The sequence below is a fragment of the Cavia porcellus genome, unplaced genomic scaffold (genome assembly GCF_034190915.1).
Source record: "Cavia porcellus strain 051 isolate PalLab524CR breed Dunkin Hartley unplaced genomic scaffold, mCavPor4.1 scaffold_6, whole genome shotgun sequence".
NCBI lineage: Eukaryota > Metazoa > Chordata > Mammalia > Rodentia > Caviidae > Cavia > Cavia porcellus.
In genome coordinates this window covers 22,222,484-22,249,043 of record NW_026947489.1, presented here as the reverse complement: position 1 = coordinate 22,249,043, position 26,560 = coordinate 22,222,484, and the positions used below count along the sequence as shown (strand labels likewise).

At 53.4% G+C, this 26,560-nt stretch overlaps 1 protein-coding gene across 7 annotated transcripts in view; it reads left to right on the top strand.

The window, feature by feature from the left end:
• Positions 1–439: 439 nt before the first annotated feature.
• Positions 440–26,560, top strand: part of Furin (furin, paired basic amino acid cleaving enzyme) — a 33,064-nt gene continuing 6,943 nt past the window's right edge. The window contains exons 1-7 of one of the 7 annotated variants that reach the window (XM_063250063.1): positions 440–716; positions 1,785–1,905; positions 18,897–18,963; positions 25,107–25,444; positions 25,782–25,880; positions 25,989–26,084; positions 26,379–26,507. In XM_063250063.1, the coding sequence (XP_063106133.1) occupies positions 25,268–25,444; positions 25,782–25,880; positions 25,989–26,084; positions 26,379–26,507 (501 nt within the window). In that variant the 5' untranslated portion in view covers positions 440–716; positions 1,785–1,905; positions 18,897–18,963; positions 25,107–25,267. Of the gene's footprint in view, positions 717–1,784; positions 1,906–17,459; positions 18,807–18,896; positions 18,992–21,660; positions 21,803–22,183; positions 22,207–22,981; positions 23,007–25,106; positions 25,445–25,781; positions 25,881–25,988; positions 26,085–26,378; positions 26,508–26,560 lie in introns of those variants that run through there. The other 6 variants (XM_063250062.1, XM_013158606.3, XM_023567455.2 and 3 more) reach the window with 6 other exon arrangements.

The following is a 26,560-nucleotide window of genomic DNA, read 5'->3' as shown; positions in this document are numbered from 1 at the left end:
TCCTCGCCCAGCACAGGTGCACAGCGTTGTCCTACAGCTGCCAGCCCTGCAGCCCCTCGCTGGACGGTCTGAGGCCCCTCCGACCCCCCTGCCCACAGACCATCCAGGGCTCCCCTGTTTCCATTTGAACCCCATGTCCTGGGCTCCCCTTGACCCAGCTCTGGGGCAGATGTTTGAATGAATAAACCAAGAAAAATCCCAGGGTCCTAAAACCAGGCTGGGCACATGACGCCCACACAAGATGGTGGGACACCCCAGCCCACAACTGCAGGGTGGTGGCTGAGGCGGGGCCTCCTGGGAAGTGAGGCTCAGAGCTGGGGAGGGGCTGCTGGCCTTTCTGCTTTGAGCCCCGGGGCTCCCAGGAGCCTCTGCCCTGTGAGTCTCCCGGAAGGAGAAAGCAGCATCCTCATGCTTTGCATACTTACATGACTCAGAAACTAGTTCTTATAAACAAATCGAAGCCACTTGTGGTAGCCCATGTCCTTAGCCTCAGCAACGGGGGAGGCCAAGCCAGCAGATCACACAGATCGCAAGTTCAAGGCCAGCCTGGACAGCATAGCAAGATTCTGTCTCAAAGGACCAAAGAGGAGTTTCAGGAAAGTCACACGGAGACACACCGATGGAATCCAGCCTGCCCCACAGTTCATTGTACAACACGTAAGTGGTTATCGCAGGGATCAGGGCTCGGCTTCCACCACGACGGTCCTGTGGCCTTGGTAAGTTACTTCGAGTCTCCATACCTCAGTTTCTTGCTATGTAAGTTGGGGCTAAAAAAAACAGCTCAGAACAAAGTTGCCGAGAGGGTTGAATGAGTTCTAGGAAGAAGACACTCCCGTCAGTCCTGGTAAACGTTCCAGGTCCTTGTGACTTAGGAAACAAGGTGTGCCTGGTTTTGCATCATTCTTGGGACTCACAACCAAAAGGCCAGATGAGGAAGATGGACCCAGGAGGAGACAGCCGTCAGGAGACAAAGTCACTGACCCGAGGCTTTGCAGCCGGCCGGGGCCACCATTTCCTGGGCCTGGCACAAGCCCCATGAGACAAAGCCAGCCAGATGCGGGCTTGGCACGAAGTAGGCGTTTAAAAAAGGCTGGTTTGGGCTGGGGATTTAGCTCAGCGGCATAAGTGCCTGCTTTGCAAGAGCGAAGTCGTGAATTCAATCCCTGGTACCAAGAAAAATAAATAGAAAAAAGGCTGGTTTCTTCTGCTCCTGCCTCCACCCTCCTGGCTGTCCAGCCAGGGCCCTGAAGGTCACCTCCAGTCACAGGGATTGTGGGATGGGGAGGGCTCCAGCCCGAACACTGCCCACTGCTGTCCAGTCAGCACTGGGGGCTGTGAGAACCCCACACCCGCTTTCGGTCTCAGCCATCCTGGTGATTGGACGAGGCTCTCAACCCAAACCACGGGGCTGATAGGTGTTCTTGAAGCTAAGAGGTGAACAAATCTATTGTCCCAGCACTCAGGGGGCTGAAGCAGGAGGATCATTTGGGCCCAACCTGGGCAACTTAGCAAGAGCGTCTCAAAATAAAAAATAATTTTAGAAGGCTGGCGATGCAGCACAGCATGAAGGGGTGCTGTGTTCAAGCCCCAGGACTTCTTCTCTCTAATGAGGGACTGGAGTCAGTGAGTGACTGCATGAAGGCCGTGCCCTGGGGCTGTCCACAAAGTCAACTGACCCATAGCCCACAAAGCCCCGCCTAGGTCAGAGGTGGAGAATGACTCAGCTGCAGGCTCAGTGGCAATTAGCCTCCTCAGTTTATGGACTAAAGGTGTTTTAAAAACAGCTCGCCCAATGTCGGGAAGCAGCCTGTAAACAGCAGCTGGTCAGAGGGCCCACCCAGCATCCCCTGCCATCGGGCCTCAGGTCTCCAAGTGGCTCCACACTGACCTCCCCCTCCTGCCCAGGTAAGCGGGGGCGCCTTGCTTCGTACAGCAGATGGCACGATCCCTAGGTGGTGTGGGGGCTTGCCAAGGGAAGCAGGCCGCAGTGGCCGGCCTCCCCTCAGGGGCCTGCTCTGCCCTCTCTGCTCTGGGAATCTGGGACCTAGACTCTGGGAGGCTGGGTGTGCTGGTGCTCACCTATAGTCCCAGCTTCTCAGCAGGCTGAGTCAGGAGGATTCAGGGGCCAGCCTGGGCAACATCTCAGAGGAGAAGGGAAGGTATTGGCAGGCAGCTCAGTGGTGAGCACTTGCCCAGCATGGGCAGAAATAAATACATAATGGGGAGGCCCATGCAGTGCTGTGCCAGGCTGGTGGCTGGGGAGTCACTGCCACGAGGGCAGGGAAGCCTTCCCAGTAACCAGGAGAGACAGTTCTGCTGGGCAGACGACACAGACCTGCAAACGCACCCTGTGAAGCAAACGGCTGTGCTCAGTCCCCCGGGGACCCTGCACCCCCTCCTGTGGGGCCGGCCCAGGCTTTGCCAGCTCTGCATATGGCACCACTGCCCAAAGATGGGCCACCCTGTCACTAGGACATGGCAGCTGTGGATGCTGCAATCTTGGGCTCCTGACTTGGAGTGACCTGGCCACACTGTGCCTGCGCCATTTCTGCTCTTGCAGTCCTCTAGTGGGTCCTCCAGGTTCATCAACTTGGCATCAGGAGAGAGAGAGAAGAAATGGCCCCCAAGAGGGGTCCAGAGGTGAGACTGTGCCTACAGGAGAATTTGCCTTGTGACGAGGACACAGTGCTAAGCAGTGGGGAGTGGTAGGCTCTGCTATAAACCTGTCAGGGCAAGTGGGAATCCAGATGGAAAAGTAAAATTAGCTCCTGCCCCTGCCACGCACAACTCCAGGTGGATTCAGGATCACGTGCTAATATCAAAATTCGAACACACAGAGAAAAGTGTAGCAGGATATTTTTATGACCTCGGGGAAGGGAATAATTGTTTTTGTTTGTTTGTTTATTTAGGACAGAGACTTGCTATGTACCCCAACCTGGCTTCAAATTTGTAGTAATCCTCCTGCCTCAGTCTCCTGAGTGCTAGGATTACAAGTGTGCCCCATCATCCCTGGCTCTCTGGAATAACTTCTTTTTTAAGGAAATGTTGAAATTATAATTTGCACTGGGAAAAGTGTGCAAGTTACAATTCCCCAGGTGACCCCAGCTGGGCTCTCAGCATCCAGGCCAGCAGGCTCCTCCCACCACCCTGGGAATCAGAAGCAGCAGGCCTGGGGGTGTAGCTCAGCAGCAGAGCGCTTGACTAGCATGTGCAAGGCCTTGGGTTCAACCTCAGCACCAAAAATAATGAATAAAAAATAAAACAAGAATTTAAGCAAGAAAAGCATTGGCTATAAAAAGATCGATGTGCCTGATGGCACTAACACTGAAATCTTGCATCCAACAAAAACGCCTTGCAAGATGTGTCACAAGATGGACGAAATATTTCTTTTTTTGGTACCGGGGATCGAACTCATGACCTCACACTTACCAGCCAGGCGCTTATGCTACCGAGCTAAATCCTGGCTGGAGAAAATATATATATATATATATATATATATATATATATATATATTTTTTTTTTTTTTTTTTTTTTTTTTTTTGTCTTTTTCCTTTTTATCAGTACTGAGGATCGAACTCACAACTGCCTGCTTGCAAGGCAGGTGCTTATGCCACTGAGCTAAACCCCCAACCCCCAAGAGGAAATATTTCTAATACATATAACCAAGAGATTAGAACTCAGAATACATTTGCAAATCAAAAAGAGAGACAGGGGTGGGTGATGGTGCAAACCTGTAATCCCAGCACTCTGGGAGGCTGAGGCAGGAGGATCACAAGTTCAAGCCCAGCCTGGACAATTTAGTAATTTAATGAGACCCTGTCTCAAAACAGAAAGGAAAAAAAAAAAGGGCTAAAGCTTCTTTAGTGCGTGCAGAGCTGGGGATTTAGCTCAGCAGCATAAGCTCCTGCCTTGCAAGCACGTGGTTGTGAGTTCAATCCCTGGTACCGGTAAAAAAAAAAAGACGTGGTGCAGTGTGAGGGCCCCAAGTTCAATTCCCAGGACTGGGGAAAGAAAAATAAATAAATAAGGAAGTTTTGAAAGAGAGAGAAAACCTCCAAAAACCTCCACACTACTGACCAAAGTAAGGTGTGTGATTTTGTACCCTTTCTATTGCCCTCGTCTCCAGTCTCCATCCTCATCCTGCCTACGTCCCCTCCTAACAGGGCCCCAGCCGGTGTCCTCCCTGCCGCCAGTGTCTCCGCTCAGAGAGGCCACTGCCGAAGCCACATCACACAGTTCCCCGCAGCTTCTGACTTAAAGTCAAAACTTCCTGGAAATCAAAACTCAGTGGCTTCCTACCCTAGAGACCAACCGTGCTGCGCTCACAGATTCTCTGAGTCAGTAATCTAGAGATGAGCTCCCTGGGGTGGGGGTAGAAGAACCGAGCTGAGGACAGGGGGCTGGGATCTTAGCTGGGCATCAGCGGGCTCTTGTACACATGGCCCCGCCACCGTGTGTGACCTGGCTTCCTCACAACATGGTGGGTTCAGAAGTCAGCACTGAGTGGGGGCGGGTCACGTGTTAGCACCCAGCCTCCTGGCCAAGTGGCATCACTGTTGCCTTATTTTAGTCAGCAAGGCAGCTACAAAGCGCCAAGGCCTGCCCAGTTGAAAGTGGAAGGGAAATGGACTCAGTGAGGGAGCACAAGGTTCTAGAAGATTCTGGAAGCGTCCCTAAACCGGGAATGTTTCTATGGCCTTTTTTAGACGGTACACACAGGACTCCTCAGTACTTTGAGCAGGAGTGGGTTGGGGAGAACCAGAGCCATCTGGGTGTGGGCTCTGCTCCCTCCCTCCCCGGCTCCCCAGCTCTCAGGCCTTTTCCCTGACAGCAGCACGAGTGGCTGTCTGAGAAGTGGCAGCTCTTCAACCTCCCTGAAGGGTCCAGTGTGTGTGGCGGCTTGTGTTGTTTGGGAGCTGTCATCTCTGTTCCTTGTCTTAGAAAATCTGTTCTCTGCCTCCCGTCATCCTCACTGCCCAGGGCGAGCCGCTGTGGTTTTGGCAGTGGTGTCAGACACAGGCCGCTGGGGGCCTTGGGTTTCAGCAACAATCACATTTCATGAGGGCCAGCCCAGTGCACGGAACTGTCTGCCTTCACCAATCAAAATAGGCATTCATGTTTTACACACCAGAGACACATGCGTGTGCGAGGAGCAGAAACGTGAACAGAGTGATGAATACACATGTTCCAGCATATACCTGAGCGTTTCTTTTACTGGGCCTGGTGGCACACACCTGTCATCCCAGCACTTTGGAAGCTGAGGCAGGAAGATTGTTTCAAGTTTGAAGCCAGCTTGGGCTATATAGTGAACTCAAGGCCAGCGTGAACTGCAGAGCGAGATCCTGTCTCGAAAGAAAGAAAGAAAAAAGTTCCGATGTTGAAAAATGTGTTATTTTCAAAGGAAGCACACTAATCCCAGCCGCTCAGGAGCTGAGGCAGGAGGATCACTTGAGCTCAGGAATCCAACACTTTTGTTTTGGTCTTTTTTTTTTTTCCTGTTTTGGTTTTTGGTACTGGGATCAAACTCAGGCCCTCACCCTTGCCAGGCAGGCGCTGCACCACTGAGCTATATCTCCAGCCCTAGAGTTACTTTTTATTAAACGTTACATATTACATTTTTGTTTTTTATCTGTCTCATGTTCCTATATATTCTGTGCACGGTATGTTGACTGTTTCTGGTGTTTACACTTTATGTAAATATGGTTATATTTCTTATCTTGTCAGAGGAGGAGGTTTATATGGAGTTTTCTGAGGGATCTTGAAAAAGGCCTCTCTCCATCTTTTATTTTTTGGTTGTTTTGTTTTGTTTTCTTCTTCTGGTCCTGGGGACAGAACCCAGGGCCTCACGTGTGCTGGCCAGGAGCTGTAGCACTGAGCTACACCGTCATGATTTTTCATTGTCTTCATCTGTCAAACAGTGACAGATCGTCTAGGGAGCAGTCTTACATGACATGAAGAAGTGTCCCCCGCTGTCAAGCTGCCAAGCTCTCCCAGCCTCTGAGTGGAGGCAATGACAGGAAGGGCTGTGAGATGGCCCTTTGCCACGTTCCCTTCCAGTGCTGCTGGGGGACAGCACAGGGAGGTGCTCAGGTCAGTAACTAGGGTCCCCTACAGGCTCTCTAAGAACACAGCATCTGGGGACCAGAGCCTTGGTGTCACAGGCTGAGAGGAGACCTTCCAAAGAATAACCAGACAATCCTATGCAGCAGGCTGAGGCAGGAGGATCTCAAATTCAAGACTAGCTTGGGCAATTTAGTAAGACTTTGACCCAAATTATAGGCTAACTTTTTTTTTTTTTGGATACCGGGGATCAAACTCAGGACTGCACACTTGCAAGGCAGGCGCTTATTCCTACTGAGCTAAATTCCCATCCCTTTGATCCAAAATTAAAAAAAAAAAAAGAAAAGAAAAGAAAAGACAGCATGAGTTCGAGGTCAGCATGGACTACATTGTGAATTCAAGGGAGAGCCTGGGGGGCTGGGGATTTAGCTCAGTGGCATAAGCATCTGCCTTACAAGCAAGCAATCGTGAGTTCAATCCCTGGTACCGATTTAAAAAAAAAAAAAAAAAAAAAAAAAAAGAGCTAGGAATGTAGCTCAGTGCACAACCCTAGGTTCAATCTCCAGCACTACGAAAAAGAAAGAAAGAGCCTGACCACAGGCCCGAAAGCTGGACCCAGTGTGGCTTCTCCTGACTTTCCTCTGACCTTCTCTCCCGTCAAGCCCACCTGGCCCAGGGGCTGCCTAGCGAGTTTGGTCACATCCTGCTGCTGTCAGTCCTGAGAGGACCCTGACTCAGCAGCAGACCGGCAGGGAGGTGAAAGGATGTGGGTGAACGTCATTGCCTGTCACCACGTCCGTCCGCCTGGCCCAATTCCTGGCAGGGAGTCACCCTCTGTGGGTGTGGGCCTACACCAGCGTGGGGCCGTGCTGCCTTCAGGACTAGGGGACGGAGAAGAGTGAGGAGAGGGAAGGAGGCGTCCCCAGCTGGGGGCAGAGACCTCCATCTCACCTATTGAAGTGGACAGGGACCTCCCAGCCTGAGGGTGACCAGCCATGGGCAGGGGAAGGGTGTCCAGTGGGCCCTGTTCAAGCGGGAGCCAAGTCCTAGGCTCAACACTGTGCTCAGGTGGGGCCTGTACCTAGCCTGTGTGAGGTCCCAGACTCCATCCCAGTGCAGGGCAAACAGGGACGCGTGTGCACACACACACACACACACACACACACACACACACACACACACACACGCTCTGAGTGAAGACACTGTTTTATTATGCTATTCTCCCCAACTCTAGTACTGAGGATTGAAACCAGAGCTTTTTCACTGAGCTATATCCACAGCATTTTGTTGTTGTTGTTGTTTGTTTGTTTGTCTTTTTGAAACAGGGTCTCACTATGCAGTTCAGGCTCACTTTGTAGCTCAGGGCTCACTTTGTAGCTCAGGCTGATCTCAAACTTGCAAGGATCCTCCTGCCTCAGCCTCCCGAGTGCCGGGATTACAGGCATGAGCCGCCATACTCAGCTCACAGCCTCTTTCTCTCTTTCTTTCTTTTTTTTGGAATGGTCTTGCTAATTTACTAAATTTCCCAGCCTGAGCTCAACTTTTTGAACCTGTTGCCTCAGCCTCCCAGAGTGCTGGGCTTAGAAGCATTTGTCATCATGCCTGGTCTTTAATGTGCTACTCTGAGTTTTTAAAAAATGCAAATCATTGTCACTAGTAACAAGTTTGAAAGGCACAAAGAAGAAAATAAAAACACAGCCTCAAGTCCTTCACCACACATGGCTGTTCTTGGTTTCCTGACCTGTTATCTCCTTCTAGTCTCTTCTGTGTGCTTCCTTTATGAATTCTATTTTCTCATCAGCTGCTTTGTAAATTCTACACGGTGGGCCACTTGCCATTTTAGACCACTGTACACAAGGGCCAGGGGTATAGCTCAGTGGTACAAGTACCTGCCTGGCAAAGTGCAAGGTCCTGAGTTTGATTCCAGGCCAAAAAAAGAAAAAACAAAAAACGCTGTACACAAAGCAAATGTGTACAGTGCTCCCCGTCTCCCAAATGGAGAGAGCTCCACCTGCACCCCCACCTGAACACACCACAAAGCGTGAGGCTTCTCAGAGGCAAGGTGCTCCCCGACCCCCCAGAAATAAGTTGCCTGCTGCCCACACTGGGCCTGGGTGTCTTAGCTCTGCTGTGATTGGATGATCCCCACAGGGGGTGGGGCTTGCCTGGCACTCAGAGCTGGAAACATCCCGGGCGGCTCACCGTGCTGCCCTTCCGGAGCATCTGCCCTGTGCGAGCACCACGCCAAACATTTTGTAGAATTAGCTCACGACATTCTTGTGACATTTCAGTAGGGAGGTGTCGTTATCCCATTTAATGGGTGAAGAAACTGAGGCCACAGGTCAGCCTCTTCTGGGGTGGGTCAGGCTGCTGAGGCCTGAGGATGAAGACAGGCTGTCCTAAGAGGGGGTTGTCAGAGGGCGAGCCAGTCCTGAGACCGCTGCTCTGCCGCCTGAGGCTCTGGGACTGCTTCAGTGTGCATCCCATGCCCATGTGTCTGGCACAAGACATGGTTCCTGGCATGCAGAGCCTGTCCCCGTCACAGGTCCTAGGGCAAAGGTTTGAACAGACATGTGGGGTGAGCTACGCCTCCAGGCACCTGACCTCTCGCCATCTGTCCACTGCAGCTCAGCTGGCTCACAGAGCTCAGGAGGTTTAGATTTTATAAGGTCACCCAGGCATTCTGGGTCCTCATGCTTGGTACTTGTTTACATGCCAGGTGAGGGCAGTGCTTCCACTGGGCATGTGGCACAGAGCACCAAGTGGGCTCTGTCTCTTGGATCAGCCATCAGGTATAGGAGCCTGTCAGCTCCCCACTTGCTGCTCCCATAATACCCTGTGTAGCTTCAGCAAGGCTGCCCTGGTCCTGGGCTGGCGCCCAGGGCCTTCACACTGAGCTACATCCCCAACCTTTTTTATTTTGAGATAGGCTCTTGCTAAGTTGTCCAGGCTAGGCTGGACGCTTGTGATCCTCTTGCCTCAGCTTCCCAGAATGCAGAGATTACTGTTGTGCACCACCACAGCCGGCAGGGCCTGTCTTCTGTGCAGTCCTACCCCTGTGATTGCCGGGGACAGGTATGCGGAGCACCTCCCACTTCTGCCCTCTCCTCAGAGCTGCCTCTTCCACCTGCAACAGCCACTGCATTGCAGCTCATGGATGAATTCTGATGGATTAGCTGTGACTGGCTGGCATGCAGTGTAGTGATGAATTAGCAATGTCTGCCATGGGCCAGGACATAGCAGGAATGCCACATGTGCTGTGAGTTTGCCATCATTGTGACTGCCAAGTGACCTGTTCCAAGTGGACCCTTGAGGAATTCCCCTAGTACTCCCCACAGGTGAGCTATTCCCCTAACCCATTTCTCTAAAAATGAGCCCTGGGGAGAAGCTCGTGGTTGAGAGGGGATTTTGCATTGGTTCATTCTCAGTCACTTCCTGTCCCAGATATGGGCTCCAGGATTCGTACAAGGTTTATCCGTGAGGTCATAACTGTTGTCCTGAGCCTCTGCTTCTGAGGACTTGAGTCCTGCACAGGGTACTCCCAGCTTCCTCCCTTCATCCAGCCGTGCCCAGGAACCATGTGCCCCTGTGGACAAGCCCATGCCCGCTTTCATCTGGTCAGAGATAGCATGCAAATTCATGTAAACACTTGGCCCTCCCAGAGTGTGTGATATTTTTTTTATTATTATTGTTCATTTGGTTTTGGGTGCTGGGGTGGGAACTAGACAGATGGTTACCACTAAACCACAGCCCCAGGCCCAGGCTCAGAGTGCTTTTTGTGGAGACGGTGTTTCACTATGTAATTCAAGGTGGCTTCAAATTTGTGGTGATCCTCCTGCCTCAGCCTCCCAAGTATGGGATTAAAGGTGCATGCCATCATAGCCACGTCAGGGGCACATTTTAAAAGCAGAAATTCATAGTGGGTTCCAGTCATCAGAAGGGGGACATCTGAGACAAGGGAACTGCCTGGCACTCCTCAGATCAGTTTGGCATGGTGAGTACCAACCAGCCTCACCCCACCCAGGTCACTGTTTGCTGAGCCCGACTCAGCTCTCTGGGGCAGCGTGCCTGGCTCTGCCCGGTGACTCCCTGTTTCCCCGTGTCTGAGTGGAAGGGCTCCCCTCCCCCACCGTGCTGAGGGCCAGGGGAAGCCCTGTCTGTGGTTCCCAGGAAATGACTTGGGGTGCACAAAGGAAACATGTGCGAGCTCCTAGAGTTCTACAGACAGCAGGAAAATTGGAGGCGTCCACCACCCTAAATCACATGTCCTTCCATAGCCCTTCAGTCTGTCTATCTCCTCCTCCAGAGCCAGGAGCTCAGGGCGAGGCATGGGAGACTTAGGTTTTTTTTCCTGTTTTTATGTAGAATCAGGTTTTGTTTTTTTTTTTTTTTTTTTTTATTTTAAAGAGAAAACCGAAAACAAAAACAAAAGAAACACAACTATAACAACAAAAACCCCCAAACAATAACAATATAGACTTTCAAAACAAGATAATAGAAATTTAATAATAGTTGCAATATTGCATATTGTTATCTTCAAAAGAGTGGCTTGGATTGCCAGATACAGATATGCAAAACTGATCAAACCATATGTGTATTAACTGTTCTTTTCCATGAACTAATAGAATTAGTAACAATCATCTTAGCAACCTTGTGTGTATGTATGTACAAATTTATTTTATTTTTTATTTTTTATTTATTTTTGTCTTTTTCATTTTTATTGGTACCGGGAATCGAACTCACGACTGCCTGCTTGCAAGGCAGGCGCTTATGTCGCTGAGCTGAATCTCCAGCCCCACAAATTTATTTCTTTTTGCTTTTCTCTTCCTTCTTTTCTCTTCTCCTCTATCCCAGTGGTAGAATCAGATTTTTCTACAGTGAAATCATTTGGTCAGCCAATACTGATGGGCACTCACTAAAAGGGCAGGAATCCGTGCCCTCCCAAATAGACCTAATAAACTGGGCACCAAGAGAGGCATAAGCAAAGGAAAATACAGAGTATCTTGGGGTGAAAAGTCATGGAGAAAAAAGAAGGGCAAAGGGGACATTGGAGAAAAGTTCTTAAAGACCCAAAAGGCTAAGACAGCAGCATGTCACAGATGAGGTACAGGCAGATGTGTGACCAGTGCAAAGGCCCTGTGGTAGGAGTGGGGTTGGCAGAAAGGACAAACAACAAGGAGTCCAGGATGGCTGGGGCAGAAAGAGCCAGGCGGTAGAATGTGGGCAGTGAGGAGGCATCGGGTGAGGCTGAGGTGTCTTTATGAAAGACAGATGAGTTGGTAGTGCAGGCAACTACATTTTTTAAACAGAAAAGGACCAAATCCTATTAATGCTGAAACTTGAATGAAAGACTGAGACACCTTTGTCTGTCTATGGACACCATGCTTGGTGGGGATGGCAGGATTGGGCTTCTTTCTGGGGTTCTAATAGTGCCTGGATCCTCCCCTGGGCTTCTAGCAGTCAACCCTACCAGTCTAGCATAACCAGAGTCAGATCACCACTCCGTGGCAAGGGGTGAGGGCCTTGGCCATCTGCTGCCCCCCAGGCTGTGTGGGCCCCTGGGGACTCTCACTGAGAACCTGAGCCCCCATCCTGGGGCCACCAAAGAGGGGGTGGTTCCTGGGGCCAGTGAGAAAGGAGGAGCCAACTAGGAGGTCCTGGGGGGGGGGGGACAAAGGCCACAAGCTGTGCTTTTTTTTTTTTTTTGGTACCAGGGATGGAACTCAGGACCTAGAGCTTGCCAGATGTCACTTAGGCCGCTAAGCCAAATCCCCAGCCCTTGTGCCTTTTGTTTAATTTTATTTTGCTTTAGTGCTGGGGTTGGCGCCCAGGTCCCGGCACAGGCAAGCCCCGCGCCTAGTGCCTAGCACCAAGTGGCCCTGGTCCCAGCTACATGTGCTGTCACCTTGAGCGTGGCCCAGGCCAGCCCAGAGTGGCTGCCAGAGCCTCCACAGGAACACACAGAACCCTTCACCTCAGCCAGGCCCTGACAGAGTGTCATTGTTACAGTCACGGATAAGGGCCATTAGCTTGCAAATGTCACTTCGGTGTGTGTGTTTATCCTCTTGCACACTGGGTCAGAGGGTTGCCATCATGTGCCGGGCTTGGCCTGCTTTCATCCAGGACTCTGGGGACAGGCGGGGCCCAGCAGCAGCCATGGCACCCTGGCCCTGCACCCTCTGTCCCCAGTCCCGCCTGGCAGACCCGGGCAGGGGAGCACACGTGGCCAGGAACTGGTTTCAAGGACCATACTTGGGTCTCCGCTCTGCTAACCCTTGGTGGTTCCTAGAGTCAGACAGACACGGATTAGAGTTTTGAGGGTACCACTGCCTGTACATGTGTTCCTGGGCAAGTTATTTAATCCTTCAAAACCACATGTTCTTATCTGTAAAATGCTTACTTTATAGGATTGTCAGGAGGATTAAGTAAGGCTATGGTGGTAAGAAGGCAGTAGAATCTCCCATAATCCCAGGTGCTTGGGAGGCTGAGGCAGGAAAATCCCAAATTCCAGGCTAGCAACACAGTGAGACCCTATCTCAAAACAAAATAAAAGGGCTGGGGACTTAGCTCAGCGGCAGAAGTACCTGCCTGGCAAGCGTGAGGTCATGAGTTTAATCCCCAGTACCTAAATAAATAAAAATAAAATAAAAAGAGTTGGGGATGCAGCTCAGTGATATAGCACTTTCCTAGCATATACAAGGCCCTGGGTTGAACCCCAGTACCACGCAAATATTTTAAAAATAAAAATAAAACCCATGTGTGAAGAACTTATCATGGCAGCATATGCAGCAAGTTTGCTAAGATGATTTTCATTACCACTCCTGTAAACACAACCACCTTACAATTTACTGTTGACACAGGATTTCACTGTCCAAGTTTGCGTTTATGTTTATGATTGTACTGGCATCAAGCAGTTCTTTTTAATTGCTGCTGGCTAAAAAGAAAAGAACAGAGGCGGATTTAATGCGTAAATGATGCGTTGAAGCCAAGGGAAGGCCGGTGATGTAAGAGCCCACTGCACAAACAAAAGCAACTCAAACAGGGAAAGGTGGGGAGCGCGGGCTCTGGGGCGCCGGCCGGGGGGCCGGCAGACTCGGGAGGCGCCCTGCTCAGTGCTGGGGCCCCGCTCTTCCTCCTTTTGGTGAAACTGGTATCATTACTGTGCATCTTCCTAGATCTGCAGTTTTTTGGGGTTTTTTTAGTTTTAGTTTTGCTTTTGTATTACTGTTTAATCTATTTATTTTATTTATTTATTTTTGTGTGTTGGAACCCAGGGCTGTACCACTGAGCCACACGGCTAGCCCCGTTTTTATTGGTTATGTACATTTCTCTGAGGTAAATGGACTTATAAATGAAAACAAGCCCTAACATACCACCTGTTGACCAAAAGCCCTAAGGCTTGGAAGACAAATCGGATGGGATGGCGCACACCTGGGATCCCAGCTCATGGCCAGGCTGAGGCGGGAGACTCAAATTCTAGTCCCACCTGGCCAACTCTCCAAGACCCAGGCAACAAACAAAACATCAAAGGACGGGAGATTTAGCTGGGTGCAAGGACCCTGATTGAACCTACACAAAAATAAGTAAAATGTTGAAAGACTGCGTGGGGCATATTGTTCTGAATCATTTTGACCTGCGAGTCTTGCATTATCTATCAATCACGTGCTGATGGATTTGTGCAGACTATAAGAAGGTGTGTTTAGAACACATCAGAAATAATTCACGGTGGCCCAGGGCCAGGGCTGCTACTGCCTCTCTCCCCTGAAGGTGGGGAGAGCGTCTCCCCACAGGCGACCTGGAAAGGACCCCTTCCCAGAAGCAGGCAAGCCAGGGAAGAGGGGCCTGCGCTGCTCTGGGGCAAGAACCAGCAGACACCAGGAGGGAGGGCGGGGAGCCACGTCTGTGTGGTCACCTGTATGCCTGACATGGACCCCAGAGCCCCTTCTTCACCCTGAGCTGATGCCCCACCCCGGCTGGGCCACAGCCAGCCAGCTTCCCGTGCCCCGGGCCTGTCCATGTGACGGGAAGAAGATGAAAGTTCTGCCTCAGAGAACTGCTTGTTGCTTGACCTCTGACCTTGGGGCAAGGAGCCAAAAGAGCTTGCAAAATAAGCCACCAGGCACCAGGCCACATGGAGGCTGCTGAGCCAGGCAGCCTCCCGCCTAGGAAGTCAGCCACGGGGCGAGGCAGAGCTTACCCTGATAGCCCTTTGCTCAGGCCCAGGTGGAAGGGTCAGAACTGCCTCCTTGACCGGCAGAAAGAGGGAGCTAGTGGCTGGGGACTTACAGTCAACAGGGGAGGAAACTGAGCCCTGGAGAGATGACGTAATTTTCCCAGGGGTCTTCAAGAGCATCTTGGAGCTGAATTTTATTTTTATTTATTTTTTTATTTTTTGGTCTTTTTGAGACAGGGTCTCTCTGTGCACTTCAGGCTGGACTTGAGCTCACTTTGTTTTTTTTGTTTTTTTTTTTTTTTTGAGCTCACTTTGTAGACCAGGCTGGTCTCAAACTCACAAACATCCTCCTGCCTCAGCCTCCCGAGTGCTGGGATTACAGGTGTGCGTCACCATACCCAGCTGAATTTGATTTTTATTTGCAGCCTTCTGTTGTTGTTCTTCTTTATTGTCTTGTTTTCAGCTTTTATTTTTTTGTCTTTTGAGATAGGGTCTTCCTATATAGTCAGGCTGGCCTTGTACTCATAGGGAGCCCAGGCTGGCCTCAGATATGTGGCCATCCTCGTGCCTTCACTTCCTGTGTGCTGGAAGTGTTTACCACCAGGCCCCCCTGTAGTCTTTTTATTTTTTTGAAACAGGTGCTCACTACATTTTCTGGGCTGCCCTTGAGCCTGTGACCCTCCTGCCTCAGCCTCCAGAGTAGCTGGGATTAGCAGTTTGTGCTACCACATCAGGACTGAATTGGAGTCCAGAGCTGATCTGGTCACCAGTATGCTGTGCAACCCGATCGGGGTGGAGGATGGGCGGCTCAGTGAGGCACTGTACAGTTGCTGCAGAAAATCCAACATGCACTGTTCTAAGAACCAGGTGAGCAAGACTTGGCCAAGAAAAAGCTGAGTGTGACTCACAGCGCGCCTCCCACTCCAGATGCCTGAGTGATCCATGTCTGATTCAGCACTGCTCAGCCCTCGCTGAGAGGTTGAGGCACGGGGGTTTCCACCCAGACTCTCTTGTTCCACTCCTGAGGCTTTCTGTTCCTAACGCCTCGGAGCAAAGCTTCCTATCTGGAAACGGGGGTGATAAGGCAGTGTACCTGCCTCAGGGGGTGCTGGGAGCAGGAAGTGAGGGAGTCGCCTTCAGGCCTGGCGGCTGGTGATAGCCAGTGAGAGCTCTGTCCAGGCTCCGTGTAGGAAGAACCAGAGCCCTGCAGGGAGGCAGGATGCGGGCGGCAGGCTGGCTCCCCCAGTTCCTGTCCCGCACAGACCCCCTCTTCCCAGGACAGCAGATGGATCCGTGGTCCCTCCGGCCTGTTCAGAGCCTGCACTCTGCCTGGCGGTGGTGCAGTCGAGTGACACAGGCTGTGGTCTGTGTGCCTCCTGTATGGGGATCACCCGTTCCCCCTTTGGCTCTTTCCAGGGTAGGCAGCAGAGTCTTTAAAAACAGCAAACTGAGTAAAATTCTCTAAAAACTCATCTCTGAGTTGCTCTCAGGAGGAATTTAGACGTCAACCTGGACAAGGCTCCTCGGTGGAGCCCTCTTTTATCTCCTCCACTCCCACCCTGTCCCACCTAATTCCAAGAAGCGGCTCCTCCCATGGGGTCACACCCATGTCCTGTCCCTGCCCTGCCGCTAGCCTGGCCACCCTCTTGGGCCCTTTATGGTTTTGCCTCTTTCCTTTTTTTTTTTGTATCCTTCAATACTGAGGATTGAACCCAGAGCCTTTGTACTGAGCTACATCCTCAGGCTTTTCAATTTTTCTGTTTTGACACAAGTTCTGGCTCACTCAGACGGCTAGTCTGGGATCAGACTTGCAGTCCTCCTGCCTTAGCCTTCCAGAGTGCTGGTGTTACAGGCATGGACCATGGTGCCTCAGCTCAGACATCACTTCCTCCCAAGCCTGTTTCTCCCCCTCAGGAGTCCCCACATTACCCTTACAAATGGTCCCCTGCTGACTGACTCCACCACAACTGGGGCATAGATCCCGAGTTCAGTCAGCACTCAATCAGTATCAGCGACACAAATGACAGTGTCAGGAGGGCCTGGTGCACCCTCCACCTCCCACAAACAGGGGTCTGAGGTTCCACCTACCTACACCCACCCCCTTGGTCCCACCCCGGTTTGCCTCCCACTTCTCTGGGAGTTCCCCAGAACCGAGGTGGTCTCCATCAACCCCGGGGAGGGCCCCATGCTGCTTGGCATGCACAGCCATCCCAGGCATCGCTCCCTGCCAAGTGCAGCCCCCCCAGCAGGAGGAGCCGCCGTGAGCGGGCGGTGCAGGGCACAGCTCCAGCAGGCACGCTAGCTCCCCAGCCCCGAGGAGCTTGCCACCCTCCCCCAGGTATTTACTGACTTTTCCCCCAGCGCTGTTTGTTTTAGGGATTACAGTGAGTGGAGGAGCCTGTAATTTCCAGACTCATTGGTTCCTCTCCTGGCAGCCAGCGCTGATGATACCGTTCCAGACACGCTGGTTTGATAGCATCATCCAACATGAGATTCTCTCATGGCTTCCCGAGCTGAGGGCGGGCTGGCTGCTCCTAGGGACACTGTTCCTTCCACCTTGTCTCCTCGCAGGTCAACCTTGCACCCAGGTTGTTTTGTTTTGTTTTGCCCTTCTCTCTCTCTCTCTCTGCCCTTTTCTTCTCTTGCAGTGCTGGGGTTTGTGAACCTGGCAAATGCTCACCATTGGGCTACAGCCCCAGCCTCTTCTTATTTATTTTTGGAGTCAGGTCGCTAACTTCCCATCCTCTTGCCTCAGCCTGAGAGTAGCTGGGACTACAAGCCTGTGCGACCACATCCAGTTTACAATTGTTCTCTTTATTGTTTCTTTCAAGTACCACGATCTCTCATTTGTGTAGTATAGCCAAGAAATGGGAAATGGTCAGGGGATTTAGCTCAGCAGCACAATCGCCTACCTGGTCCTGAGTTTGATCCCCAGTACCAAAAGAACCCCAAACAAACAAAAACAAATGGGAAACAGACGAAAAACAAAAAGCTGGGCATAGTGGCACATGCCAGTGATCCCAGCAGTCAGGAGGCTGAGGCAAGAGGATCACCATGAATTCAAGGCCAGCCTGGACAATATGGGAAGAACTTGTCTCAGAAAACCAAAAAGAAAAAAAAAAAAAAAAAAAAAAAACCAGAAAGGTGCCACTCCATATAAATGACCTTTCAGAACAATTCTCTCTAAACACTAAAAGTTTAAAGTTAAATAGATTTTAAAGGTGCTTTATTGAAACATAATGGACACACTATAACCTGCCTGTATTTAGAGTACACAACTTGATTTTTTGGGTTTTGTCCCGCCCTGATTTGTTCTGATGCACAGACACAGTCAAATGATGAACAGAGCAGCCAACATCCCAAGCGCTCAGGCCCTCCCTGCCCCGAGGCCTCCCTCCCCCATCAACTGCCAACTGCCGTCTACTACTTAATTCTTGAGTGTCCACCCTCTTGCCAGCTACCAGCAATAACAGTGCGATCCTTGATTCAGCCCCATCTCTGACATCCTGAAAACGCTGTTCTTAGATGTCATGAGGATGTGGCCTGCTCTCCTGTGGCCGTATGGGGCTCTGGGCTTGGGAGCTGTCTCTGTGGCTTCCAGCCAACAACTCCTGCCTCTAACTCTGCCACATCAACTGCCACCCTGTGACATTTCCATTTGTCACTGCGGATCACTGGTCCTCAACTGGGAGTGATGCGTAAACATTTGAGGCCTTTGCCTTGTTATCATGGGAGTGGGGGTGCTACTGGCATCATCTAGAGTTTAGGGGCCAGAGAGGTGACTGAGTGTCCCAAGATGTCAACTGTGGCAAGGTTGGGAAACTGTTCTGGAAGAAGCTGGAAAACTCCTCAAGAAATTGCAGTGGTGACTGTCTTCTCTGTACGGGGCAGAGAAACAGCAGCAGGCTTGTTGGAGCTGCAGGTCATGGAGCTTACTGGTTCAGGAAGATTCAGGGAGGCTCAGGTGGCTCCATCCAACTCTACCAGAGGCAGGCTCAGCTTCCTGGGGACAAGCCCTTAGGAATGTCGCATTGGGCAGGTGCTCCTGAATGGCAGGTAAGACTCCACCTGAAGCATTTATTAGGTGTCTGATTGTGATGGCACTGGCTGTCTGCTGCTGCCAAGGTGGAAGACATGAGTTGGTGAAAGGAAGCCATTCAACCTAGAAGTGACAGCCAGGGCCGGGGTGGGAGTACTATGGTCAGTGCACACCTGCCCAATACATAGCAAAATGAGAAGGGCTGGCCATGTCGGGATCGGGTCCCAACACAACCCAATATGTCACCAACAAATCACTTCTAGCAGCTAGCTCCTCCCCCCACCCACAGACACAGCTTGCCTGTCATATAAAGGAAGTTTTCCCAAAGTGGTTCAGCCAGAACTGAAAGGGCCCTGCCCTGTGCTGGGCTGCAGCGTGACCTGACTGGGGGAGGAAGGGTAGCCTCAGTCAGCGTGGACCCCAGGGTCCTGGGGCTCACGGGTGAAGTGTGGGTGTGCTCTGTGCACCCCTGCAGGTCGGGAAGGCTTTGCTGTTGCCTTGTGGGACTTTTTGTAGATGTTCCTGGAAATGCAGGTAAGCAGAAAAGAAGAAAACAAAGGGTTCTGGAGTCTTACTTTTTCAAAAAAGCACCAGACTCAGGTTGCTGTGCACCCTTCTCCACAGGCGTGGATGCTGCGTACACTTTGATTAAAACCAGGTGCGGGAACTGCTGCTGAAGGCTTTGTTCAAGGTACCGAAGTGGGGAAGAGGCTGGAGAGGTGAGCAGCCCTAGGGGACTGCAGGACTGGGTAGGCCGGGTGGCTTTAAGACTCAGGTTATCGGGCCTGGGGATTTAGCTCAGTGGCATAAGCGCCTGCCTTGCAAGCATGTGGTCATGAGTTCAATCCCTGGTACCGGTAAAAAAAAAAAAAAAAAAGACTCAGGTTATCCTGTGGTAATTCAGGATGAGCTCTACTCCCTGCCCCAGGCCATACCCGTCAGGCCCCTCTTCCCTTCAGGTTCCCAAGGCACACAAATCCCTAACTGCTGTGTAAGGCTGGTAACACTTTACCACCTAGAACCTAGGATTCCTGCGCCACAAACTGGGCTCCCTCAGCCCTCAGGCTTCAGATCAGTGGGCAGGGACGGATAAAGAGGACAATACCTGGGCCTGAGGATTTAGCTCAGCAGCATTGGAAGTGCTGCGTGGTCCTGAATTCGATCCCCAGTACCGATAAAAACGAAAAAGGCAAAAAAAAAAAAAGAGGACAATACCTGGCCACAGGATTTGCTTCCTAGAGATAAAGAAGGCCTTTCTGCCTAGAGGGGATTCTCCCTAGAGGGGTCTCAGGGAGGGTGGCATTCAAATTCTTTGTATCAATGAAACTTTTTTTGGGGGGGGAGTCTGTGGGGTAGGTTGGGGAGTCTTCCTAAATTGCCCAATCCTCCTGCTTCAGCCTCCTGCCTATTGGGACTTTACGCTTGTGCGTCACACCTGGCTGCAAAGTACAATGTTATGTGAGGCCCCCAGCTGTGACTGGGCCGAAGTGGAGAGTCTGGGTGAAGCTCCCTCTGAGCAGCTCGATAGCTTCTGTCTACCACAGGCACTAGTGGAGCAGCCAGCTGGTGGGAGAAAGGGGAAGTGGCGTTGCTGGGGCCAGGGTGGCAACTTGTGAACCCCTGCCTCCCCCACCCCACAGGCTGCAGCAGCTCCCCTGGGGCCAGGCCCTGGGGACGGGTGGGGTCCTGGGCATCCGGCATTACTTTCTCCCTAGAGTGACCTTTTTTTCTAGGCCAGGGGACAAGTGTGACCCCAGGTCAGACGGGGTCAACCCTGTTCCCCACAATGAGGTTGTCTTGCTCACAGAAAACCATGACTCACTTCCTGCCTCAGTCTCACTGCGGGAATATGGCTCTCCCAACTGTGGTTGTTGCTGGCAGGGACTACCCCAGGGTGGCCCCTACAAGCCTGGCTTTCTGTGCGGTGGAGTCCCCAGTCTGGAAGGAGGCCAGAGTTATAGACTTATCCCCCAATTTTTTGAGAGTTTTCAGTTTCTAAAGGTCCATGAGGGTGCCCCCAAAGGTACCTGATCCCACTACCTGAGTATTATTTCCATTTTCCAGAGGGGTAAATTGAGGCTTTGAGAAATTAAGGTGGTACAATATAAAATGGTGCCCTGGGGATTTGAACCCAAGCTTCCTAGTTGACTTTGGAGATAAGATAATTACTTTAGGGATAGTATTTAAGCTCTCTGGGCCTCCCTGGCTTTCCTGTTAAGGTAAATGTTGATGTACAATGGGCACCTCATGAAAATGTCCTGTGCCCACTTCTTGGAATTTGGGTGAGGATAAAAAGAGCTCATGGAACAACTCAGAAGGTACCTAGCTCCTATATGGCCCTCAGCGGCCTGTGTGCCATTCCCTGCAACTTCCACAAAGGAGGCCACAGGACGCACTGCTGCCAGGTGCCTCCCAGGGAGTGGGAGGGATGAGCCTCCGTAGCTTTGACCTTGAAATAACACAGCCAGGAGGCCGACGGCCACATTTTCCCCCTTTTCTTTCTAAGCTCAAGCAGTGCTGACCTTAGCCAAGTGGCACAGACGTTTTCTAGGACAGGACCCAGGGAGGGAGAGGTTTCGGCTGGTATAGCGCTGGTTGGATTCCGGCTCTTCCCAAACTTCGGGTCTCTCCCAGGTTCCAGGGTCTACTAGCTGTGGGGCTCAGGGCAGAGTATTTAAAAGGGCCTCGGTTTCCTTATCTGTAAAATGGGATTAATAATGTCAGTTTGGATAAATCATTAGGATTAAATCATGACATAAAGAGGAGCGATAATGTGAAAGGGCCATGTGCACAGGGGCCAAAAGACACAATTAAAAGGAGGTGGGCTACTTCTGCTTATAAACCCACCTGTCTATACAGAAGCCGATGAAATCGTGACTGCCTCCCAGTAAGTCAGGAGGTTTGCCCTGTAGCCCAAGGACGAGCGCAGAGTCCCGGGTCACCATCGTCACCATCTCCGGGCCCTGGACCCATCATGTGGGCACAGGGAAGCGGGGACGACAGAGTCCTGCAATCGGCGCTCCCAGGCCCTGCCCGGCTCCTCGCGAAGGCTCGAGTTCGGGTCTCCACAGGGCCCAGGGAGCCGCGGCAGGGGCCGGGGCGCGCGAGGCTTCGGGGATCCCCGGCTGGGCCCGCTGCCCGGCTCCGGGGCGCGCGCCGGCGCTGGGATCGCGGCTGGAGGGCGGCGGGGCCGGGCGGGCCGGGCGGGCGCGCGGAGGCGGCGCCGGGGGGAGGGGCGCGGGGGAGGAGCCGGGCCGTCGCCGCCGCCGTGACAGCGGCCAGAGTAAACAAGCCGCGCCGCCGCGGCCGGGCCGCTGCCCCCGCCCGCCGCCGCCCGCGCCCGAGCCGGAGCCGGAGTCGAGCGCGAGGCCGAGGCCGCCCTGGTCGCCGGCCGGGCCGAGGCCGCGCCGCACGCGCGCCGTGACGCCGCCGCCGGGCGCGCGAGCGCGCCGAGCCCAGGCCCTGCCGCGGGGCTCCGCGCTCGGCCGGGGGCGCCCGCCGGGGAAAGTTTCCCCGCTGCGGCTCCCAGGGTAAGCGGCGAGGGCGCGGGGGGCCGGGCGGGGGCGCGGGGATGCAGGCCGGGGACGCGGCGCGGGGACGCAGCGGGCTGACGGGACTGCGCGCGCGACGCGGAGCCGGCCGGGCCCCGGCGCGGGTGGCGCCGCGCGGAGCAGGAAGCGTTGAACCCACCTGAGCGCGCCTGGCCGAGCCCTCGCCCGCACTTTTCCTCCTGCGGTCGGGCCCGGCCCTCTGACCTCAGAAAGCGCCCGCGGGGCCCGGCCGGCCGGATAGGGCGCGGACCCCGGGGGCGTGGGGTCTCAGTCCCAGCGCCCAGCAGGGGAGGCCAGGACCCTCCGCCCGGGCCCGGCGCCCCTGCTGCACACCTGTGCGGGGAGAGCGCCCAGGTGCGGGCCGCGGGCGAGCGCAGGCCCAGGTGGGTCCCCGAGGCCTGGCTGGGGCGGTCGGACCAGGGCCATCTGCTGGCCAGACGGCACCAGTTTCCCACCACCCCTACCCGGTCGTCCCCCCTGGGGGGGGGGGTGTCAGACCTTAATGTTCCAGAGAGTGCTGGTGTAGGAAGCCTGAGGGGGACCCAGGTGATGTGGCCTAATGAGGGCCGGGCCAGGTGTGGACAGGGCAGCATGAGACTGTATCCAAGCCTGGCCCATTGCAACCCAAAAAGCCTCAGTTAGAACTACAGTGTTTCCTAAATTGCGGTTCCTTGGAGAACTAGCATCTTCTGTTTTGTTTTGCTGTTTGCTTTTAAAAGAGAATTTTGTGGCTTTACGAAAAAGTTTGAAAACCACTGGTCAAACAGTTTTTACCCCGGAAAACTGACGCCCAGGGAGAGGAAGTGACTTGTTCAAGATCACTTAGCAAGTAGAAGTTGAGCAGGGGCTAAGCGTCAGAATTTCGAAAAGCCACCCGGTGCAGGTCGTAGCTGAGGGCTGTCTGCTGGAGAGAAAGACTGGACTGGGCTTCCTAGTGACCTGAGGTGGTTTGTCTGGCTAGACCTCTGGTGCCTGGGAAATTGTGGCCCAGCCCGGTTAGGTACAATTTGGAATATGTTCCTGAGATGACTGGTGATCAGGAGGTTCTGGGGCTGGACAAAAAGGACTTTGCATAGAAGACAGACCCAAAGAACTCCGCAGCTCTCTGTGGTCCACCCTGAGACCGATGGTGAGGCTGGAAATCCAGCCAGCCTCGGGGTTTGAGACTACTGGGACTCAGAGGGTGAGTCAGAGTCTGCGGAGGGGGTGGGGAGAAGTCCATTCATTCATTGTTCTCAGTTCTTGCTCTGTGTGTGTGTGTGTGTGTGTGTATAGGGGGGTCCTCCTTCTGTGTGTGTGTGTGTGTGTGTGTGTGTGTGTAGGGGGTCCTCCTTCTGTCCTGTGTGTGTGTGTGTAGGGGGTCCTCCTTCTGTCCTGTGTGTGTGTGTGTGTGTGTGTAGGGGGGGTCCTCCTTCTGTCCTGGAAGCTGAGGCCGAGCTGGTAGTGGTGGTAGGATGTCTGGGGCTCTGGAAGCCAAAACTACCTCTCCCCATGGCTCAGTACACTGGGTAGAGGCGGGCAGGCCTTCTTTCCTGGGAGACTGTTCAGTTGTGCCCAAAGCTTGCTTGCTTTCCAGGTGCTGCAAGGTAATTAAATAGTTGGTTAATCACCTTTAACACCAAATGGCTGCGGCTCCCTCTATCATGTGCTGAGACCTGGGCCAGACCCAGGTGATCAAGCCTTAACTGGAGGCATAGTGGGGGCTACAGTATTGTGGGTCAAGGGGTTTGGCTTGACATCTGGACCCTGAGGCAGCTATATGGCAAGGAGAGAAGAGGACCTGGCCCCCACATGCTTTAAATGGGGATTTGTGGACCCCTCACCCCCTAGGGCTTGGGCATCAGGCTGCCCAGCCATTGCTCAGGCTGGCTGTAGCCACCTAAGGTGTCCTGGGGCTGTGGCTCTCAGGTCTGCTGCCCCCTGCCTGCCCTGGAGCCCAGCATGGCTGCCCCTCGGGTGTAGAAGAGCTACGTGGTGGTTGTCTCCTGCCATCAGCTGTCAGGTTATTTTGGTGTAAACTGAAAATACTTCAGGAATGGTGTGTGGAGTCCCCCAGCCTGCAGCGTGGGCTCGCAGCAGCCAGGGAGTGGTTGTGGCCAAGGGCTATCCCTGGACAAGTGAGCCTGCTGCCTGCCCACTCCCCAAGACTTACAAGAGCTGGGGTACTTTCGCTGGGCTGTTGGGCAGAGTGGCCATGGGAATGACAGGGGCATCCGGCCTTGTGGGCAGGCACAGAGCCACTCAAGGAGCTTGGAACTGGGAGGGACTTCCCAGCTGCCGCCTTCCCCAGAGGCTTGACTTCTGGCCACTCAGAGGCCCTATGTGGGGACAGTTATATGGCCCCAGGCAGAGAGGTCCCGCTGTCTGTTTGCTGAAGGAAGAAAAACAACACAGGACTATTGATTCAGCTTCACCTTGGTGCTCCTAGCTCAGCAGCCAGTATTTGCCCTGGCTGCGGTCTCTGATTACGCAAGGTGGTGGGCACAGAGTGAGCAAGAGGGGTGTTGGGGGGCGGTCTTTTAGGCAGGGTTGGGCAGCCTCAGTGTACCCCAGGAAACATCAGGGAGAGCCTGGGACTCTGGCTGTGCCCATCAGCCCTAGAAGGTCCCCCGCACTTGGAGCGCTGTCCCCCAAGCCCTGCCCCGACCTAGGTTGCCCACTCCTGGCTATGGGGCCTTTGCAGATAACTCCTTCTGGCTGAGTCTCTTTACTGAGCCAGGAAACCCTAGTGAGTTCATTTAAAAACTTTTAAAAGCCAGTGTTTTATTCCTCTGTAAAATATACCTAGGTATTGTACAAAGCATACAATGACACAAAGGAGAAAATAACAATTACTCGAGATTCTCAACATCTTGAAAGAGCCTTTGTTAACATTTTAGAGTGTGCCCTTCCAGATTTTGTTTTTGATTATGTACATATATAAATAGCTTTAAAAAACAGTGGGATCCTGTGTACATACTGCTTTATAACATAATGCACCTTTTATTTTGGCAAGGTCTTTTCTGATTTTGAGCGCCTCAAGTCTTTGATGCTCTTTAGCCCCTTTCTGGGTCACACTTGTGTTTTTGGTGGAGACAGGCTCTGGGGGCATGTAGGGGTCACATGTCCGCCTGTCTGGTGCCCTTGGAGGCCCAGATTCCTCCTGGGGAGGACTGGTCTTGTTTTATCCTTCTCCCCAGTGCCCCTTTTGCTTGCCTCTTGAGTTGTCGGGTTTGGAAGGGCAGCTTTAGCTCATGGCTTTGGAGGGACTGACTGGCTCCCCTGTCTCTCTTGTTTCCCCCAGAGCCGGCAGCCCTCATCCTACCCTCTAGCCCTGCCCATCTCAGCCCCATGCCCCCACCAGTCAGTCCCGGGCCACAGGCAGTAAACAGCAGGCACGAGGGAGCCGAGGCCCTGTGACCAGGTCCAGGAGGCAGGAGCTCCACAGTCGGCCACCTGCCCCCCATGGAGCTGAGGCCCTGGTTGCTATGGGTGGTAGCAGCAGCAGGAGCCTTGGTCCTGCTGGCCGCTGATGCCCGTGGCCAGAAGATCTTCACCAACACGTGGGCTGTGCACATCCCTGGAGGCCTGGCCGTGGCTGATAGTGTGGCACGAAAGCATGGGTTCCACAACCTGGGCCAGGTAGGTAGCCTGCTGGCCCAGGCGGGGGATGTGTTCCGGGAGGGAAAAGATCATGGCACCAAGAAGCTGGAAGTGTTGGGTTAACTTCTCCGGGTCCGGGTGGCCAGTGGGAGGGGAGTGTGGCTTGACAGATGAGCAGCCTGTCACAGTGAGGGCAAAGCTCCCCTTGGTCCCCTGCATGTTTGTTCTGGGTCCTGGGGAGGGAACAAATATCCTCCCCCCCACCCCCACCATTGCTAGCCTCCCCTTGTAGCCACTGTCCACCCCCCCCCCCCAGTCGCTGCCTCCTGGGGACTGACAGATGGAAGGCCCATCTCAGTCTCTTGTTTCCCTGCAGATCTTCGATGACTATTACCACTTCTGGCATCGAGCAGTGACAAAGCGGTCCCTGTCACCTCACCGCTCTCGGCATAACCGTCTGCAGAGGGAGCCACAAGTGAGTCTGGCCCCGGCCCCCCTGCTGCCCCTTCCTCTGCCTACTCTCCCTGCTCCTCTTCCCTGCCACACACCCCACACCTACACCGCCTCCCTCATCCTCTCCCAGGTTCGGTGGCTGGAGCAGCAGGTGGCGAAGCGACGGACCAAACGGGACGTGTACCAGGAACCCACAGACCCTAAGTTTCCCCAGCAGTGGTACCTGGTACGGCGCTATCTGTAGCCCTAATGCTCCTCTGTGAGATCCTGTGGGGGTTGGACCGGCTGTGAGGCTTTGCTGTCCCGAGTGCCATCTCTCCCTGCCCCATCCTGATGAGCCTTGGAGGTCATCCCCCCACCTCCAGGGCTCTGCGTTTCCCAGGAGGCCACAAAAACAGCAGTGTCACTGGAGCCAGGATGGATGTAGAAAGGGCTTTGGGGCGGTGAGGGGATTCACCACCTTAGCCCTACACTCACGCGGTCAGACGCATCTTCTGAGTAACGGGTGGTGTCTCTGCAGTCTGGCATCACCCAGCGGGACCTGAATGTGAAGGAGGCCTGGGCGCAGGGCTATACGGGGCGTGGCATTGTGGTCTCCATCCTGGATGATGGCATCGAGAAGAACCACCCAGACTTGGCAGGCAACTATGTGAGGAGGCAGGAGGGAACAGCCGTCCCGGGTGAGGGGCGGCCGGGTGCGTC